The 21647-nt window shown below is 47.1% G+C and overlaps 1 protein-coding gene across 1 annotated transcript in view; it reads right to left on the bottom strand.

The window, feature by feature from the left end:
- Positions 1-3355: 3355 nt before the first annotated feature.
- Positions 3356-21647, bottom strand: part of METAP2 (methionyl aminopeptidase 2) — a 37792-nt gene continuing 19500 nt past the window's right edge. The window contains exons 8-11 of the mRNA XM_030214118.1: positions 9743-9839; positions 8755-8858; positions 5942-6057; positions 3356-3628 (exon numbers count right to left, since the gene is read on the bottom strand). Of these exons, the coding sequence (XP_030069978.1) occupies positions 3376-3628; positions 5942-6057; positions 8755-8858; positions 9743-9839 (570 nt within the window). The 3' untranslated portion in view covers positions 3356-3375. The remainder of the gene's footprint in view (positions 3629-5941; positions 6058-8754; positions 8859-9742; positions 9840-21647) is intronic.

The raw sequence follows: 21647 nt of genomic DNA, 5'->3' as shown, positions 1-21647 counted from the left end.
GCCAAAATGGCGGAGGCGAGGAGCGGGGGATGGGCGTTTATGGCGGGAAAAACCGCCACGCCGGAGGAAGGACCGGGACATTCATCGGTCACGAAACTGCCACCCAACAAGGGCGAATCAGGCTTTAAGACCCCCGCATCCCCTCTAGAAGCGCTCAAGCGACCCGGGGAGCGACCCTTTGCGCCCTCGCCCTCCGACGCCATGTGCCACGAGGAGAAGAATCGGGGAACCCCCGCCCGCTATAAAAAGGTAAAATTACCTGCTGTCCGCTCCGAGTTGTAACGACCTGGTGTCCCAGTGAGTAGCTGCAATAGACGCTTAAATAAACGTCGAAATAAACGCCTTTAAAGACGTTTAAAATTTTTTTTTTTTTTTTTTTCTTAACGGAGCCAGCGGGAGGGGGGAGAAAAGGAGGGACCTGGCACCACCAGGTTTGCACTTGCTCAAAAGAGCCCTCAACCCCAGGCACTCAACAAAACCTAAAAATTAGGCTTGGAGGCCTAGCCAGAGCTGCTGCTGCTGTGTGTGACCACCACCTGCTGAGATAGAGAACATACTGAGGAGTTTCCGGCAGCACATGACCACATATAGGGAGGCAAAAGTTTGCTCTCTATCTCCACCTGCTGGTAGATGGACACAACCCACCAGTCTATGGATTGATCAGCTTGATGATATGGAACTACCACTTGTTTAACTTAAATTATCGATAGCATAATCCTGGACAGGCACTGCCTCCGTTCTAACACTTCCATGTAAAAGCACTAGAATCAGGCTTTAACTGCATCCCAGATTTTATGAAAACTGTAAGCAAATTTTATCCAGCATTAAAGACAATTGGGGGGGGGGGGGGGGTTTAAGATCAATAATCAAAGCGATTAATCACTTGTCCAGGGCTAACCAGTTACTACTGCTGAAAGTGTCCAGTTAGCATCCAATGCAAAACTGGCTATTTTGGGGTATGGCAAGAAAGAAGTCACTACTGCAGGAAAGCCATATGATGTGCTCATATTTGCTGGTATGGAAACATGTAGGGGGACAGTTTCAGCAGGACAATGACCAAGCACAAAGCAAAAACAATGAAGTAGCTCAGCAAGGAAAAAAAAAAAGTGTACAGTCGAGTGGCCCAGTCAAAGCCTAAATATGAATCCAATATAAAATGTGTGGCAAGGCTTAAAGACTGGCTACAGATTGTCTGTGGCCTGTACTCAAAGAGCTTGAGTTAATCTACCACTTAAAAATAAGCAAGAACTGCACCATGTCACTGTGCAAAGTCAGTGGTCACAACCTACATGACCTCATGGCTGTTACACCTGCAAAAAGGAGTTTCATCAACTACTAAGTCAAGGCACATGAAGATTTAGCAAGAAATCAAACTCTTGATTGCATAATTACTCTAAAAATTTCTTGTTCTTGCACACTGAAAGTATACAGTATGTTGGATAAATCACTGAAGTAAACTCCTACTTTAATGAATTAGAAACATGACAGCAGATAAAGGCCATGACCCATCCAGTCTGCCCATCCTCTGTAACCCGTAATTCTTCCTGTTCCTAAGCGATCCCACATGCTTATCCCGTGTATAATTTAATTGTATATTTTAGACAGCACTATACATTACCCAACTGCTACACACATCAGTCACTACCAGCCCTCTGCTCCCCTCACCACAAACACACACTATGCTTTTCTACTTGTAACACTTAAAACTGTTTCAACAGCACAACCATACTTACAATACACAACATTCCAACAATATATCACCTCAACTGTGAAACCCGACACTCAGGATTTAAGTTACATTAATTGTGCTCACTTAAACAGGTGGGATAAGACACCCAATTGTGTCCCTTTTACATATTTCTATGGAATGTGTGTTACCATAAACATCTGATAGCCTTCTGTAGAACATATGCTTTAGGGTGAAATAACATTCCTTTTTACTATAAGTATGGAACAAATCTATAAATTATCTATCCTCCCCCTTCTGCTATGCCTCACTCCAGACATTACCATATGGGGACAATGCTATATAGTGGAAGGAGACCCAGAGCTTTCAGAAACTTTTGAGCATGCCTTCTCCTCTTGGACATCACTCCTCCCCACCCCCCACCCCCATACCACAATCCTAGTTTGTAAGAAAGTAGATCTCTCTCATCACTGTGTACTTGAACTCTTTAGCTGCTTGTTCTGGGATCTGTCAGTTTTGATTGGGGGGGGGGGGGAGCAAGGAAAGACCCTCTGGTTAAAAAAAAAAAAAGTGTTTGGACCTCTCTCTCATATGAAAAATGCTGTGAACCACGTGAAAACTCTCCAGTTCCATTCCCAGGTCAGGTCTTCTGGGGCTACTGTACAGGCCACAATCAAAGCCCCTGGGGGAAGGAATGGAGTCACTGTAACTATCTGAGAATGGTACCTGGTACCCAAAAGTAGGGTTTCAGAAGGAGCTCTGTTGCAGGGCTACCAATGCAACATACCAGACTAGGTATGCTTGGGCAGCAATATAAAATCCCTAGATAACTGCAAATAAGGGCTCATGGTTCCAGATTCCAGCTGTTTCCAACTGGGCTGAAGCAGCTGCCAGACCAAAATTACACACTATGGAGGACCTCTGCCACACCCCATAGGGTCATGAATGAGCTACCTGCATCCTCAATACAGTGACAGACTTTTCTTAGCCCCTTACTTCAAACAAGTGCTGTACATCTCATACAGCTTCTGTTTCTAGGGCAAACACTTCCAGAAGTATGTTAGGACTAGTGATCAATCACGGACAGCTCAGTACTTACACAAGAAACTACTGCTGCTCACCTTCCTCTATATGGTACGGTGTTCAGGCCACCTGAAATCACTACACAAGCATTAAATTGTACTTTTATAGCTCTGAAAATTTCAACTTTTAATTCTTTTTTTTTTTTTTTTTTTTACAAAAAAAGATTCCAGGGAATTTTAAAAGGCAATGTTCTTATATGCAGAAATCAGAGATAGTCAAGTTTATGAAAGCACTCAGGTTGGAATATAAATATTTGAAAAAAAAAAAAAAAGCATAAATCTTATAATAAAATGTCCTAAATATTAAATGTAGAAATGCTGAATCCAAACTAAGAATTTAGCTTTTTTTTGTTTTAATTACACATTCTCCTAAACAAGGAGAAAAAAAAAAGGGTAACAGTTGAACACATGAAATCTCTACAGGTTCAAAAGCTTTCCACTATTATATTAAAAGTCTTGACTTTCCCTGAATGCCTCCTATTCCAAAAAGGAAGGAAAATATTACATAAGTTCACTATTAAGTGAGACATGTTGCAAATTAAATCTGACATACTGCATTCCAACAAAGCAAAGAACATAAAGATGGTGACAATGGTGTGGTTCAGTTTAATAGTCATGTCCTCGACTGACAACTTCTTTGCAAGTAGGGCGTAGCAGTATGGTATGCTCAAACTGGGCTGTATAGGAACCTTTAATGTCGCACAGTGGAGGGTAGGGATCCACTATTCCCAAGTCACACAGGTTTTTCAAAGCCATTAGATATTTACTCTCTCCTAGGCGATCTAGCCACCTGCGGCAAAAGGCAAGGGTGCCGAAGTTTTCATTGATGACATTCAGCAAGTGTTTTGCTCTTGGAAGCCTGCAACAGAGAGAATTCAGTATTTTCTCCCATTCGTGTGAATGAAATTTCGCTGAACTTCATAGCACAGTTATAAAAAAAAAAAGGAGCTTAGCATTTCATGGTCTAACAGGGTTTTATGAAAACATGGTGTCGAATCATTTGCTCACTAGGGATGTGCATTCAATTTACTACCATCTCTTAAATTTAGTACATACAAAATTAGTATAAACCTATCAATGCACATCTAAATGCAGAATGAACCAAAAAAAAAGGGCAAAAATTAGGGACAAAAGCCAAAACAAACCAAAAATGTCTGCCCTTTGCATATTTCTAATGTCAATTTAGAAATAAGACAATGTACTCCTATGGCCAATTAAGAACTGTTTCAGACCATTATATTAAAAAGCAACAACCCACTCGGTTAAAGCATTTCTCTTCAGTTTTATCTTAATTTTTTACAGAGAAGGCAAAGGAGGCAATAGGCAACACTTTCCATCTCCCTGCCTACAATCTACTTACAAACCGCATGCCGAGTCAGGGGCAGGACAAAAGATTTACACCAGCTCTGGTTCCTGCATCAGACTCCTTCTGGCACCAAAACTGCCATCAAGCAGCAGAAAATATGGAACTAGAACAAGCACAGTACGCTCTGCCTCTTCAGGCACTCTATGGGCTCTCATGAAATGTTTAAAAAAGGATCACATTTCTTCCCATTTTGGGTGATTTCGTAACAAGAAAAAAACAAAAACAAAAGACTCCGTTAGTTTATAAAAGGATGGCAATTTGAGTGGCTGAAAAACTATGTACACTGAAAGGGAGATGCATTAACCCCCCCCCCCCCCCCCCCCCCAACACACACACACACAACCCTTACCTTTCCAATCCTTGTTGAAGCTTACTGATTCAGAAAGGAGAAGCCATGCAGGAAGGAAATCACATGCAAATGACTGCTTGCAAAAACAGCAAGCACATCAGTAGGGGAAAGCACCACCACAGGCGTAGCCACTTGCTAAGCATGGCTGCCATGCGTGTACCAACAGCAGCCAACAATTACAGCCCCCCCCCCCCCAAACACACCCTATCAGATTTAGCAGAAACAGCAAACAGCCACTTAGAAACCATCTCATGCTTCTGCAGCAGTGAGAGGGGTCAAAGCAGGAGCAGATTTCAGAGGTGCAGCGCTGATCAAGGGTATGGGGGGGGGGGGGGGGGGGGGGGACCAGTAGCAGCACTTATGAGGGAGAGGATCCAAAGCTGTACTGATCGGAGATTGCGGGTGGGGGGAGAAAGAGGATCAACCATGAGAGAACTATGTGCGCTACACACAGCTTTCATACACACATACAATCTACATATATGAAAGCCATGTTTGCCTAGTAGGCAAGGTGCAATCGGGTGGTGATCGGGTTGTACAAAAGTGGCACCAGCCCAAAGTCTCTCAGATGCAAGTGGCCCCCACCTGCAATTCCGCTAGGCCAGTGGTTCCCAAACCTGGTCCTGGAGGCACCTCTGCCAGTCAGGTTTTCAGGATATCCACAATTAATATTCATGAGATATATCTGCATGCAGTGGAGTGCATGCAAATCTCTCTCATGAATATTTATTGGGAATATACTAAAAACCTGACTGGCTGGGGTGCCTCCAGGACCAGGTTTGGGAACCACTGCGACAGGCAATGCTGGGGGTGGGCAACTCACTGCCACTTTCATAAGTGTCTGATCCTCTCACCTGTCCATCCAACAAGTCTGCTGTACATCAAGGACCATCCAAACCCCCGAGGCCACCATCATGCAACAGCAAACAGCTCCTGACCACCCGTAAAAATTACCATACAAAAAGTTAGGGGCAGCTTCCATGCATTGCTCAGAAAAACGGATGTGCATTGCTCAGAATACATTTTTGAATACCGATCAGGTCATTTAAATGCATTAACATACACTTTACGTTGTCTGCAGCCACGCACAAAAACCAGACCAGAAAACCCTGTTGTGCATCTCCGGCTGAATAACATGCTCGCTAAACTGGCTGGAACCAGTCAAAAAAAGCATGCTGCTGGCCCAGTACATTTTGTGCATCGGGCCCTAAATCTGCACGTGTACAGTTCTGTTGGACCTTGATCTGTCACTAGCTTCTCAATCCAGAAGGAAATTAGAAGTAAAGGAATACCCCACTATTTTTTTCCAGCTTCACTAGCATTGTCATCTTTTTCATACAAACCCCTCTTTTGAACCTAATGAGATAGAATCAACTGCTGCTCATCTACAAAAGATAAGGTAAAAAGTGGCAACTTTTCTGATGATTCCTGGATGGAACAAAGGTTGATTCTCTAACCTTATTGGCACATGCCCAACATCAAAGTTCTTCATGTAGTGAGAGCATTCCATATCATCATGAACAATTCCTTTTCCTGTGCTTCCAAAGGTCTCGATAGCATACACTTCTCCTTCCTATAAAGCAAGGAAGTCAGTAAATACATGCAGTGTGCTTGGAACCACTTCTCTGAGCACATGCTCTGTTCTAAGCTGGGGCGTATCTGGACTCCGGCGGTAGGGGGGGCCAGAGCCAGAGGGAGGGGGCACATTTTAGCCCCCCCCCCCCCCCCGCCGCCACCAACCCCCGCCAGCCGAGGTCCGCTTCCACCTGCCGCTGCCTTAAAAACTTCTTCTTCAGCCGGCGGGGGACCCCAAACCCCCGCCAGCCGCCCCGAGGTGTTTAAAATTCATCTTCGGCCTCCGTGGCCATGCTGCTGTTGATAGGCGCTGTTGAATCCACTTCGGAGTCTGACGTCGTTGTACGTTGTACGTGCTGCGACGTCAGACTCTGAAGTGGATTCAACAGCGCCTATCAACAGCAGCACGGCCACGGAGGCCGAAGATGAATTTTAAACACCTCGGGGCGGCTGGCGGGGGTTTGGGGTCCCCCGCCGGCTGAAGAAGTAGTTTTTAAGGCAGCGGCAGGTGGAAGCGGACCTCGGCTGGCGGGGGTTGGGGTCCCCCGTCAGCAAAAGTAAGCAACGGCAGCGGGGGAGGGTTGATGGCGGTAGGGGGGTCCAGGGCAAAATCTGCGGGGGCCCAGGCCCCTGAGGCCCCACGCAGATACGCCCCTGGTTCTAAGTATCTCATCAAGTGTGATATAACAAATTTTGCCTAAAAAGAGGTAATCCTTTAGCATATTTTATTCCAACAAAAAGTATATAAAGTTTCAATAAACCGTAAAGAACTAGATCTGCATGCACTGCCTTCACTATATGAAAATCTCTCTCGCACATTCATTATTGCATCCTGAAAACTAGACTGGGAAAGTGTGTCCTGAGGATTGTGTTGAAAATCCCTGCTCTAGAGAGGAAGATGAGAAGGGCTGGTGTTGAAAGATCCGAGGAGGCAGTGTACAGAGAAAAGGGGTCTGTGGAAAGGAGGAGCATGGAAGCTGAAATGGTGTGGTGGAGGTGAACGAAGGGAATGGGAAGGTGAAAAGCAGAACAAGGATGGGAAAGGGAGAAAAGTGACAATGGGTGGGTTGGAGTGAGTGGAAGATAGAAAGCTAGTAAGTGAGGTGAAAAGAAGGAAACTCGTGGACTGGAGGGTAGGTGAGGTTTAAGAGGTAAAAACCTGGGCTATGAATGGAAAAAGATGAAAAGGGAAAAAAGTTTCTGTAAGATGTAGAGATGGAAGAAATGGAAAGAGGATCCAGTGAAAAAAAAGAAGACAGGCAAGAGACCAATGTAATCAGGAAATATACAGATTAAAAAAAAAGTTTCCAGGAGGAGGGGAGGGGGGAGGGCTAACTTTTCAGTACAAAATGATCTTAAAAAGTTCTGAAGTTTCACTTAGCCACATTACGTGTGTTTGGGCTGGTGGAAATGTTGTCCTGCTTGAAATTCTCTTATTGCAATTACACATTTGTCTATGTAAAGATAAGAGAATGGTATTGGAGATGACTTGTATGTTTTCCTTCATGCCTGACCTGTTAATAAAGACTTTTTTTTTTAATTTGCAAGAAGTTCCCTTCCCCCCTACATTTTGGTTATTTTGAATGTAGTGATTGGAATGAGTCAGCTTTAGAAAAATTTCACTCATTTCTTTGTTCTTTAATCTACACTAGAGCAGGACAGGAGTGACTTGGATTACTAGCTAGCTTTCAATCTCAAAATGGCTGCTGCAGGAAATCACACCAGCCATTTTGACAGCAGAGCCGGCAAGGGCAGGAGCGACTTGGGATCGGGGTAGCCACTAGACCACCAGCTAGACTCAGAGGGAAGGAGGTGTGTGCTGGTATTTTCGGTTTTAGCTATGGCCAAAACCACATGGCGAATTTTGGCTACAGATTTTTTTTATTTCGGCTGACACAATGTTAGTTTCAGTCACCCTCTACCCCACATCAGGCAGCCTTTCCCTTCAGTTATTAGGTGCTCCCCTTTTCCAACAGAGAAACTTATTCACCCCCATCAGACCCCATCTCCTCTCCCTCCTTTCCCATTCATGTGTCTCCACTCTCACCCTTTTCCCTCATCAAAATTCCTTCACTTCCATACCCCCCCCCCCCCCCCAATCAGGCACCCCTCCTTTCCCTGTATCTCATCAAGCATCTGAATTCTTCCCTTCTCTGTTAGGTTCACCTCCTCCCATTAAGCTCACCCATGTCTTAGAAGCTCTTCTCAGGATCCTTCTCTTACCAGGTGTGCCCCCCCCCAACATCCAGCAGCTCAAATGCACTCGGTGTGTCAACACAGCAGGTAACCCTTTTCCTCTGAGTAGCTGATGCACACAAGGCAGGCAGCTCCAGCAGGTGATGTAGTGCCTTTTCTCTCAGCCAGGCAGGCAGATAGCATCTTGCATACTGAATGCCACTTTTGATGACCTCAGCAGATGCACGTGGCATGCTGACTGGCTCTTGATAACCAATTACATCTGCTTGTACCCACTGTGTCAGCCTTCCTCCACAAGGCTCCCTTGCCCTGCTACATTACCAAAAATGTATGCAAACTTTTGTGATTATGCACACAATCACATAATTTTCTGGGGTGTATTAAGCAGCCACATTAAACCCTCGTATCCTAGGTGGCTCAAGTTCTCAGCGCTGTATCTTTTGAATAAACACTGCATAACCAGTGGAGAAAGTATTTTTAAAAGCTCCCAGTGTTTTACCTCCATTCTTGTTGCCTCTCCTCCTTTCACAATGGGGACAGTTTTGCCAGCATGTATTCTGTATGGGCCAATGGAATGCCCATTCAGATTGCGAATCGGTTTCACTGTTGAGGCAAATTAAACAAGCTTTCAGAAATAAAATCTGAAACACTGAGCCTTCAGGTACCCACAGATGGAAAGCTTCTACTGCAAGCACAGGGTGCTAGAAAAGTCTGTCTCCTGTGACACTAGGGTGCATGGCCCTTGGGGTCTTATGTACAAAGTTTTTGCCATAGATGCACATGGGGAAAAAAGTCCTTAGGTTGTGTTAGAAGTGAGATCCTAAATTTGACCCAGGATAAGTGTACAAAATGGACTATATCAGGAAAGCAAGTATGCTTGAGCAGAAACGCTTGCAAGAATCCAATAAGGCATAAGATATGACCTACAAGTCTACAGTAGCTAGGGAAATCTGATCCTCTATATAAGAGCCAAAAGTGCACAGTTTAAGTTAAGATCTTCAGTTGAAAAAAGTAGACTGTAGTGCAGTGGCATGCTTTAAGGCACTGAACCTTCAAAACATACTAAGTAGTACATTTAAAATGAATAGGAGAAAGTACTTCTTCACTCAATGAGTAACTAAACTTTGGAATTCATTGCCAGAGAATGTGGTGAAAGCAGTTAGCTTAGCAGGGTTTAAAAAAAGGTTTGGATAATTTCCTAAAAGTCCATAAGCCATTATTAAGATGGACTTGGGAAAATCCACTGCATATTCTAGGATAAGAATAAAATTCTGTTTTACTGTTCTGGGATCTTGCCAGGTACTTGTGACCTGGATTGGCCACTGTTGGAAACAGGATACTGGGCTTGATGACCTTTGGTCTATCCCATTATGGCAATGGTTATGTACTTATGTTAAAGGAACTCCAAATCCTAGCATTTGGTAGATGGCTGCTTTTCATGGTCTAAACCTTCACCACTGAGGGTTGAACAGCCTTATGCCATTTACCTTGATATGTTTTACCATCGATCTCCACTTCATAAGACTCCATAACTTCCTGAACAGCTTCACCAACATCACAGAGACGAACATCGATTCCTGCACACTATATTAAAAAAAAAAAAAAAAAACACCTTGTATTTATGGAATTAATGGTGAAATGTAAACTTATCTATTAATTTTCTCTCCTTGAGTCCTGCCAGATAAGTGGGGTTAACCCTCCCCTACCAGATTCAGACAAAAAAAAAAAGCATCTGAAAGCTACATCCCTTACATGGGACTGATAAGAACGCTGAAGAGGAAACGCAGCAGTATGTCAAAGCTAAGAATCTAGGTTAAGGACCTGAAGGGAAAAAAACCCACACTTATTTGAGCTTCTAGAAAAGGATCAAAACCACACATGATACAGCCAAAAACCTCTCTCCTTGGTTGATAACCCAAGTGAATAAACAACAAGGCTACCTTGATAATGACTGTTTATGAATTTTGCTTCTGGAAACCTGTCCAAACCTATTTTAAAACCAGTTGTGCCAACTGCTTTCACCACATCCTCCAGGAACTAATTCTAGAGCTTAATTGTGCCTTATTCCAAGCTGGTGGCCAGGATTGCTGGACCATTAAATAGTCAACTGCTCCTTTGCCATCTGTCCCGAACAAGAATTTCCACTCAAACTAAAGGCCTGCATATGAGGAAAGTACTAAGAAGTTGTTTCCCGCAATGAATACAGCAGGGGACATCTGTGAATAGTCACTCATCTGCTACTTCTCTGTAGGAACAGCATCACAATTATACATAGTAACACAGTAAATGACAGAACGTGTATGGAGATACAACATGAAAGTGAAATTTGAGCGATGTATGTTTTTGACACGCTCATACTACAACATCCACTACCCGAGTCAGAAGGAAGAGTTATGCTTGGGATGAGGAGCAAAGGAAGATCTGGGAAACCATGAGTGAGGCCTGGAGCCTTGCAAACCAAGAAACGCCAATATACGGCAAAGATGGGCAGAAAAAATGGCCCTAAAACTTACAAAATCAGCCATTCCAGTAATCCCAGCACTGAAAAACCCTGAATGTTGCTCAACTCTCTGCTAAGACAATGTTTATTTCATTTATATACAGTTTCTTACCATCCTAGTAGATTATAGAACACTGACAATCAAATGCCTACACAACCCTTTCCTACCGTTCACTGCCAAACCCATTTCCGTTCTAAAATTTCCACTTCGATATATACCACCGAGTAAAAAAAAAACCCTCCCCCTTCATTACTTCTGCTACTCAACCTTCTCCAGAGATTTTACCTTAATATGCTACAGTCACCCACTTGCCCTGCACAGCCAAACGATTGAATAGTGGACTAAGAATCACTCCCTGCACAGGTAGGCTGCTTCTACCAACACCCTTAAGAACAAGAGGAGAGCCTGAAGCTATTTGACTCGGGGAAAATATATTTTAGGACCATCTGGTAGTACTCGGAGAATATATAAGAATGCTCCTATCAGGCGAAGGACCATAAGAAAGCGCTCATCTCGCTTTCCTCAAACTCTCACAGCAACTTCTATCCGGAGTGCCTTAGACACTACTACCACGCCTTTCCAACAGAGAACAGGCCTCAAGTTTGCAAGTGAATTAAGCCAAAAGCCATCACTACTGCAGCCAACCTTAGGGATGACAGAGAAAACCAAGGGGAAGCACAGTACAACCCACTAACAAAGGCTCCTGGTGCTACTGTGAAAGAAAACACCAAAAACTCAGATATCCACAACCAGGTGGAAAGTGACTTAGGAAAAACTTAACAAAACAAAACAAAACTGAAGGACCCATTAAAGTACCCAGAACTAAAGGTGTGTGTGTGTGGGGGGGGGGGGGGGGGGGGTTACATCATTGCAATGGATAGGGAGGGGCCAAAGACTAGAGGTCTCCCCTACAGTTTAGGGTTACAATACTGGAGTTGAAGTGGTTTTGGTCAAATACAACTGTTCAGCAGGTAATTTAATGGTTCATTGTTTACTAAGTCAACTTATGGTGAACTTGGGGTTGAGTTGGGCTGGGTGGGGGTTGGAGGGGTTTGTTTTGTCATTGAATGATGACAAGAGATATGTTGAATTTCTGCTCTGTTTTGCAGCATTTTGGTTTTGGCTTTTGGTGAGTTTCATAGCGGGGGGGGGGGGGGGGGGGGGGGGGGGAGGCGGGATTAAAAAAAGGTAAATGCTGGTTGATGACTTGTGTGAACATATTGGTATTTTCCTATGACATTCATTACGGTGAATTTGTTCTTCTCTTAGCCATCAATAAAAATGTTGAAACAAAGTACCCAGGGCTTTCCATAAAAGGCAGGGCGAAAAACTATTCAAGAGTGAGTTTACAGTAACCACCCTTCTGAGTTTTAATCTCTATGAATATCTTACACTACAACACAATACAAATAAATTCACCACCATAACCACCCCAAACTTCTCCCTCCCCATCTCAAACAATTTGAAAATTCTGGGTGTCACCATTGACCGAAATCTCACACTTGAAAACCACGTGAAGAATACAACTAAGAAAATGTTCCATTCCATGTGGAAACTCAAGAGAGTAAAACCTTTCTTCCCAAGGGCCATTTTTCGGAACCTGGCACAGTCAATGGTATTAAATCACCTGGACTATTGCAATGCACTTTATGTTGGCTGTAAAGAACTGACCATCAAAAAACTTCAAACAGCGAATACCGCAGCCAGTCTCATATTTGGGAAAACAAAATATGAAAGTGCAAAACCCCTGAGAAAGAAATTACACTGGCTCCCACTTAAAGAACGTATCAAGATCTGCACTCATGTACATAAGATCATTTACGGAGATGCCCCGACCTACATGCTAGACCTAGTGGACCTGCCACCCAGAAACGCTAAAAAATCTTCCCGCACCTTTCTCAACCTACATTTCCCCAGTTGTAAAAGACTAAAATACAAACTAACACACGCAACCAGCTTTTCTTACATGGGCACACAGCTGTGGAATGCACTTCCAACTCACTTGAGAGCGATCAATGAATTAAGTAACTTCCGCAAATCTCTGAAGACCTACCTCTTTGACAAAGCCTACCACGAAAATCCATAACTAACTATAACACAACACCTATCCAACTTTATCTAGAATGTACCTCTCTACAACTGCTTGACCAAAACCTCGTCTTCCTTGACTTCTTTGTAACACCAATTGTATTCTTCATCCTGGTATGGCGATGCCATAACAAGTCTTTGTAAGCCACATTGAGCCTGCAAATAGGTGGGAAAATGTGGGATACAAGTGCAATAAATAAATAAAATAAACAAACTGGGCCAGCTAACCAGGCATCCAAGGGAAGACACTCCTTGGTATTACCTACTTCCACTATGTGCGAAGCTGTTTCCCCACACATAAAAAAATCAAGCCATCCAACTTCTGCACACTTATCTGAAAGGAGAACCCTAAGGTAACAGCCAGGGGCTATTGGACCCAAAGAAAGAGGGCTGAGTCACACATCTGCTGCACACTTTGCCCCACAGAACTGGAGTTCTTATGAGAAAAGTGATATAACCGCCTTTTTTTTCTCGCCCAGAAGCAGGACGCAAGGTGGCCACCTAACAGAATTTAGAAGCTTCTCCTGAAGAAATATGAGAACATTTTCCTTCAAAGGAAAAGGATGTCCTCCACCTGAACTCACCAGGTTTATAGCCTAGCTTCTTCATCTTGCTCTTCCCCAACTACTCTTGAGAGGATCTGAGAGGGGAACTCTTTCCACTAAAGTTTTTTTCTTTCTTTGGTGGGGGAGGGATATGGGTGCACCTGGAAAGAGACATTGGTCCAAGACAAAACAACTTCCCCTCTCCCACCAGGAAATAGCAACTTACAAAAGTATTCTGTATAATTAGTACCATGTCAGTTGAAACACCCCCAGTGAGAAGGAACCAACAAGGCTCCTAAGACCATTCCTGCTATGCTGACTCTAAACACAGGACCAAAGGATAAAGGGAAGGAGGCATACACAGGGCTATGACAAGCCCAATACTGCAGCCGTTTTGACCAGTATATGGCACCATGGCCACACGGCAGTAGCCTGCTCTATCTTGAAAGTTGTCCCACTCCCAACCTTGTATTTAGCTGCCTTTCAATGCGAGGCAGGAGGGACAGGGCACAGGCGAACCCCAAACATCTTAAATCTCCTGCTCCCTAGCACTGTGACAATAGGGGATTCCTCCTCCTGACAAGCCAGTGCTGTGGCCTTGCCTTCAAGGAGCTCACCCTCTGCACTTTTTTTTTTTTCAATAAAAATCTTCAGCAAAAATTACTTTCTAGTAAAGGGTTCTCTTGCAGAGAAAAAGAAACCAGGGAGCAGCAATGAAACTAGGATCTACCCTCCTGAATTAGCCCTTCTCTCCGACCATACTCAACCAGACAGCTTCTGTAGCTAATAAGCCCTGGGAGCACACTTACCAGTCCCTGAAGACTGTTGCCTTAGGAGCTCTTACCGAGATCCTGCTTCACCAGGGGAACATAGCCCAGAAACTATTGCCCTGGGGAGTCTAGCAATCCTGCTGCACATGTCTGCATTATCTGCTGGAGACAGAGGAATATGGAACAACAGAAGGCAGCACCAGCACTAGTCACCTATAAGGGAAGTAAAGTCAGTTCTGAGCTTCCACCATTCCAACCCAGTTTCCATCTGCTGGCAGGGGAACACAAGTCACTTCTTAGGGCGGGGCTAGTCGGCATAAACCAAAAAAGGATAATTTACAAGAGTGGAAGTAGCCAACCACAATCTTCAAGGTGACCAAACAGATGTTTACTATCCAATATATAACACAGCTGTCAAACTGAACCCAACATGGGCCATGTTTTGGCACTCAAAGCCTTCATCCAGAGTTCTTTTAAGCCAGCGATGTTTTCATACAAATGGATAATAGAGTTATCAAACTTTAAAAACTTAGCAAAGTGAGTCAGCAAAGAGAGTTAAAGGCTCTTTGCATCTCACCCACACTCAAATCGGCAAACACTCTATTATTCATATTTATGAAAACATTGCTGGCTTATAAGAACCCCTGACAAAGGATTTGACTGCCAAAACACAGCCCCATGCCGGGTTCAGTTTGGCAGAACTGTTATACATTGGATAACAAGCATCATTTTGATCACCTTGAAGATTGTGGTTCACTACTTTCACTCTTGTGGATTATCTTTAAATTGTCTGTGGAAGATTTTGTTTTCCAGTTTTATAAACAAAAAAGGAATCATGGTTTGTGAGCTCTGACCATCTGTTACTAAAAATACTCTTAGAAATTCAGCTGGTCATACTATAGTAAAAATAATTTTTTACATAATTTGAATGCCGTTAGTGTATATACTGCCACTGTTAAAGTATGTTTCATAAATGTAACCAATTAGTGAAAAACTTGTTTGTGTTTCCATAACTAAATGTATGGCTTTAAACACAGAAGCTAAAGCGGTTAGCGCTCTTCAGTTTGGAAAAAGAGACAGATGAGGGGAGAGATGATTGAGGTCTACAAAATCCCGAGTAGTGTAGAATGAGTAGAAGTAAATCTATTTTTTACTCATTCCAAAAGTACAAAGACTGGGGGACCCTTGAGGAAGTTAACATAGAAATATTTTAAAATAAAAAGGAGGAAATATTTTTTCACTCAACGAATATTTAAGCGCTGGAACTCATTGCTGGAGAATGTGATAACAGCAGTTAGCGTATCTGGGTTTAAAAAAAAGGTTTGGACAAATTCCTGGAGGAAAAGTCCATAGTCTGCTATTGAGACAGACATGGGGAAGCAACTGCTTGCCCTGGGATTGGTAGATTGGAATTTTGCGCTAAAGCGAATGCTACATACCTGTAGAAGGTATTCTCCGAGGACAGCAGGCTGATTGTTCTCACTGATGGGGGTGACGTCCACGGCAGCCCCTCCAATCGGAAACTTCACTAGCAAAGTCCTTTGCTAGCCCTCGCGCGCCCGCGCGCACCGCGCATGCGCGGCCGTCTTCCCGCCCGAAACCGGCTCGAGCCGGCCAGTCCAGTATGTAGCAAGACAATACACTTCAAGGGAAGACACAACTCCAAAGGGGAGGCGGGCGGGTTTGTGAGAACAATCAGCCTGCTGTCCTCGGAGAATACCTTCTACAGGTATGTAGCATTCGCTTTCTCCGAGGACAAGCAGGCTGCTTGTTCTCACTGATGGGGTATCCCTAGCCCCCAGGCTCACTCAAAACAACAACCTTGGTCAATTGGGCCTCGCAACGGCGAGGACATAACTGAGATTGACCTAAAAAAATTTACCAACTAACTGAGAGTGTAGCCTGGAACAGAACAAACAGGGCCCTCGGGGGGTGGAGTTGGATCCTAAAGCCCAAACAGGTTCTGAAGAACTGACTGCCCGAACCGACTATCACGTCGGGTATCCTGCTGCAGGCAGTAATGAGATGTGAATGTGTGGACAGATGACCACGTCGCAGCTTTGCAAATTTCCTCCATGGTGGCTGACTTCAAGTGGGCTACCGACGCAGCCATGGCTCTAACATTATGAGCCGTGACATGACCCTCAAGAGCCAGCCCAGCCTGGGCGTAAGTGAAGGAAATGCAGTCTGCTAGCCAATTGGATATGGTGCGTTTCCCTACAGCCACTCCCCTCTTGTTGGGATCAAAAGAAACAAACAATTGGGCGGACTGTCTGTGGGGCTGTGTCCGCTCCAGATAGAAGGCCAATGCTCTCTTGCAGTCCAATGTGTGCAGCTGACGTTCAGCAGGGCAGGAATGAGGACGGGGAAAGAATGTTGGCAAGACAATTGACTGGTTCAGATGGAACTCCGACACAACCTTTGGCAGAAACTTAGGGTGAGTGCGGAGGACTACTCTGTTGTGATGAAATTTGGTGTAAGGGGCCTGGGCTACCAGGGCCTGAAGCTCACTGACTCTACGAGCCGAGGTAACTGCCACCAAGAAAATGACCTTCCAGGTCAAGTACTTCGGATGGCAGGAATTCAGTGGCTCGAAAGGAGGTTTCATCAGCTGGGTGAGAACGACATTGAGATCCCATGACACTGTAGGAGGCTTGACAGGGGGCTTTGACAAAAGCAAACCTCTCATGAAGCGAACAACTAAAGGCTGTCCTGAGATCGGCTTACCTTCCACTTGGTAATGGTATGCACTGATTGCACTAAGGTGAACCCTTACGGAGTTGGTCTTCAGACCAGACTCAGACAAGTGCAGAAGGTATTCAAGCAGGGTCTGTGTAGGACAAGAGCGAGGATCTAGGGCCTTGCTGTCACACCAGACGGCAAACCTCCTCCAATTAAAGAAGTAACTTCTCTTAGTGGAGTCTTTCCTGGAAGCAAGCAAGATGCGGGAGACACCCTCTGGCAGACCCAAAGAGGCAAAGTCTACGCCCTCAACATCCAGGCCGTGAGAGCCAGGGACCGGAGGTTGGGATGCAGAAGAGCCCCTTCGTCCTGCGTGATGAGGGTCGGAAAACACTCCAATCTCCACGGTTCTTCGGAGGATAACTCCAGAAGAAGAGGGAACCAGATCTGACGCGGCCAAAAGGGAGCAATCAGAATCATGGTGCCTCGGTCTTGCTTGAGTTTCAACAAAGTCTTCCCCACCAGAGGTATGGGAGGATAAGCATACAGCAGACCTTCCCCCCAATCCAGGAGGAAGGCATCCGACGCCAGTCTGCCGTGGGCCTGAAGCCTGGAACAGAACTGAGGGACCTTGTGGTTCACTTGAGATGCGAAGAGATCCACCAGGGGGGTGCCCCACGCCTGGAAGATCTGCCGCATCATACGGGAATTGAGCGACCACTCGTGAGGTTGCATAATCCTGCTCAACCTGTCGGCCAGACTGTTGTTTACGCCTGCCAGATATGTGGCTTGGAGCACCATGCCTTGACGGCGAGCCCAGAGCCACATGCTGACGGCTTCCTGACACAGGGGGCGAGATCCGGTGCCCCCCTGCTTGTTGACATAGTACATGGCAACCTGATTGTCTGTCTGAATTTGGATAATTTGGTGGGACAGCCGATCTCTGAAAGCCTTCAGAGCGTTCCAGATCGCTCGCAACTCCAGAAGATTGATCTGTAGATCGCTTTCTTGGAGGGACCACCTTCCTTGGGTGTGAAGCCCATCGACATGAGCTCCCCATCCCAGGAGGGACGCATCCGTGGTCAGCACTTTTTGTGGCTGAGGAATTTGGAAGGGACGTCCCAGAGTCAAATTGGAGCAAATCGTCCACCAATACAGGGATTCGAGAAAACTCGTGGACAGGTGGATCACGTCCTCTAGACCCCCAGCGGCCTGATACCACTGGGAGGCTAGGGTCCATTGAGCAGATCTCATGTGAAGGCGGGCCATGGGAGTCACATGAACTGTGGAGGCCATGTGGCCCAGCAATCTCAACATCTGCCGAGCTGTGATCTGCTGGGACGCTCGCACCCGCGAGACGAGGGACAACAAGTTGTTGGCTCTCGCCTCTGGGAGATAGGCGCGAGCCGTCCGAGAATCCAGCAGGGCTCCGATGAATTCGAGTTTCTGCACTGGGAGAAGATGGGACTTTGGGTAATTTATCACAAACCCCAGTAGCTCCAGGAGGCGAATAGTCATCTGCATGGACTGCAGGGCTCCTGCCTCGGATGTGTTCTTCACCAGCCAATCGTCGAGATATGGGAACACGTGCACCCCCAGCCTGCGAAGCGCCGCTGCTACCACAGCTAGGCACTTTGTGAACACCCTGGGCGCAGAGGCGAGCCCAAAGGGTAGCACACAGTACTGGAAGTGGCGTGTGCCCAGCTGAAATCGCAGATACTGTCTGTGAGCTGGCAGTATCGGGATGTGTGTGTAGGCATCCTTCAAGTCCAGAGAGCATAGCCAATCGTTTTCCTGAATCATGGGGAGAAGGGTGCCCAGGGAAAGCATCCTGAACTTTTCTTTTACGAGATATTTGTTCAGGGCCCTTAGGTCTAGGATGGGACGCATCCCCCCTGTTTTCTTTTCCACAAGGAAGTACCTGGAATAGAATCCCAGCCCTTCTTGCCCGGATGGCACGGGCTCGACCGCATTGGCGCTGAGAAGGGCGGAGAGTTCCTCTGCAAGTACCTTCTTGTGCTGGAAGCTGTAAGATTGAGCTCCCGGTGGACAATTTGGAGGTTTTGAGGCCAAATTGAGGGTGTATCCCTGCCGGACTATTTGCAGAACCCACTGATCGGAGGTTATGAGAGGCCACCTTTGGTGAAAAGCTTTCAACCTCCCCCCGACTGGCAGGTCGCCCGGCACGGACACTTGGATGTCGGCTATGCTCTGCTGGAGCCAGTCAAAAGCTCGCCCCTTGCTTTTGCTGGGGAGCCGCGGGGCCTTGCTGAGGCGCACGCTGCTGACGAGAGCGAGCGCGCTGGGGCTTAGCCTGGGCCACAGGCTGTCGGGAAGGAGGATTGTACCTACGCTTGCCAGAAGTATAGGGAACAGCCTTCCTTCCCCCGAAAAATCGTCTACCTGTAGAGGTAGAAGCTGAAGGCTGCCGGCGGGCGAACTTGTCGAATGCGGTGTCCCGCTGGTGGAGAGACTCTACCACCTGTTCGACTTTTTCGCCAAAAATGTTGTCCGCACGGCAAGGCGAGTCCGCAATCCGCTGCTGGAGTCTATTCTCCATGTCGGCGGCACGCAGCCATGAGAGCCTGCGCATCACCACACCTTGAGCAGCGGCCCTGGACGCAACATCAAAAGTGTCATAAACTCCTCTGGCCAGGAATTTTCTGCACGCCTTCAGCTGCCTGACCACCTCCTGAAAAGGCTTGGCTTGCTCGGGGGGAAGAGCATCAACCAAGCCCGCCAACTGCCGCACATTGTTCCGCATGTGGATGCTCGTGTAGAGCTGGTAAGACTGGATCTTGGACACGAGCATAGAGGAATGGTAGGCCTTCCTCCCAAAGGAGTCTAAGGTTCTAGCGTCTTTGCCCGGGGGCGCCGAAGCATGTTCCCTAGAACTCTTAGCCTTCTTTAGGGCCAGATCCACAACTCCAGAATCATGAGGCAACTGCGTGCGCATCAGCTCTGGGTCCCCATGGATCCGGTACTGGGACTCAATCTTCTTGGGGATGTGGGGATTACTTAATGGCTTGGTCCAGTTCGCAAGCAATGTCTTTTTCAGGACATGGTGCAAGGGAACAGTGGACGCTTCCTTAGGTGGAGAAGGATAGTCCAGGAGCTCAAACATTTCAGCCCTGGGCTCGTCCTCCACAACCACCGGGAAGGGGATGGCCGTAGACATCTCCCGGACAAAGGAGGCAAAAGACAGACTCTCGGGAGGAGAAAGCTGTCTCTCAGGAGAGGGAGTGGGATCAGACGGAAGACCCTCAGACTCCTCGTCAGAGAAATATCTGGGATCTTCCTCTTCCTCCCACGAGGCCTCACCCTCGGTGTCAGACACAAGTTCACGGACCTGTGTCTGCAACCTCGCCCTGCTCGACTCTGTGGAGCCACGTCCACGATGGGGGCGTCGAGAGGTAGACTCCCTGGCCCGCATCGGCGAAGCTCCCTCCGCCGACGTAGTCGGGGAGCCTTCCTGGGAGGTGGCCGCGGTCGGCACCGCACGCGGTACCGACGTCGGGGACCTCAACCTGGGCGATGGGCCAGCCGGCGCCACGCTCGACGGTACCGGAGGCGCAAGCACCGCCGGTACCGGAGGGGTAGGGCGCAACAGCTCTCCCAGAATCTCTGGGAGAACGGCCCGGAGGCTCTCGTTTAGAGTGGCTGCGGAGAAAGGCTGAGAGGTCGATGCAGGCGTCGACGTCAGAACCTGTTCCGGGCGTGGAGGCTGTTCCGGGCTGTCCAGAGCGGAGCGCATCGACACCTCCTGAACAGAGGGTGAGCGGTCCTCTCGGTGCCGATGCCTGCTGGGTGCCGAATCCCTCGGCGACCCAGAGCTCTCGGTGCCGACACGGGGAGGAGACCGGTGTCGATGCTTCTTCGATTTCTTCCGAAGCATGTCACCGGAGCTCCCCGGCACCGACGAGGAGGACGTCGAATCCATCCGTCGCTTCCTCGGGGCCGAGACTGAAGAAGGTCGATCTCGGGGGGGCTGTACCGCAGGAGCCCTCGGGGTAGGAGGAGACCCACCCGAGGGCTCACCGCCACCAGCAGGGGAATGGACAGCCCTCACCTGCACTCCACCCGATGCACCACCGTCCGACGACATCAGCAGACGAGGTCCTGGTACCACCGACGTCGATGCAGCTATCCGATGTCTCGGCGCCGATGCAGAGGCCCGATGCCTCGATGCACTCGATGCAGGGGCGGCCGAGGAAGATGGTCTGGACGCTGACGACGTCGATGCACTCGAAGGTCCCGGTGCCGATGCCGACGAAGAGCCCGAGAACAACACGTTCCACTGGGCTAGTCTCGCTACCTGAGTCCGCCTTTGAAGCAGGGAACACAGACTACAGTTCTGAGGGCGGTGCTCGGCCCCCAGACACTGAAGACACGACGAGTGTCGATCAGTGAGCGAGATAACCCGGGCGCACTGGGTGCACTTCTTGAAGCCGCTGGAAGGCTTCGATGTCATGGGCGGAAAAATCACGCCGGCGAAATCAAAAGCCGAAATGGCGAAAATTGGAGCACCAAAATTTAGAGGGAGAAAAAAATCTCGACCGAGGCCGAAAAGAGGCCTACCCCGACGACGAAAGAAAACTTACCGGGGCAAAAAAGCAAGAAGTACGGGGAGGATTTACACGAAACCCGGCGAGGGGTTTCCGGAGCACTTCCCGACTAGGACAAAGCTTTCCCGAAGGAAAAAAAAAAAAACACGTTCAAAACAAATTGGACGCGCGAGGTCGACTTTCCGGGGCTCGACACGGCGAAAACACGACCGTACCGAGTGCGGACAAAAGAAGACTGGCC

The sequence above is a fragment of the Microcaecilia unicolor genome, chromosome 9 (assembly GCF_901765095.1).
Source record: "Microcaecilia unicolor chromosome 9, aMicUni1.1, whole genome shotgun sequence".
Lineage (NCBI taxonomy): Eukaryota > Metazoa > Chordata > Amphibia > Gymnophiona > Siphonopidae > Microcaecilia > Microcaecilia unicolor.
Note: the sequence above shows the minus strand (reverse complement) of the source record. Positions and strands in the feature narration are given on the sequence as shown.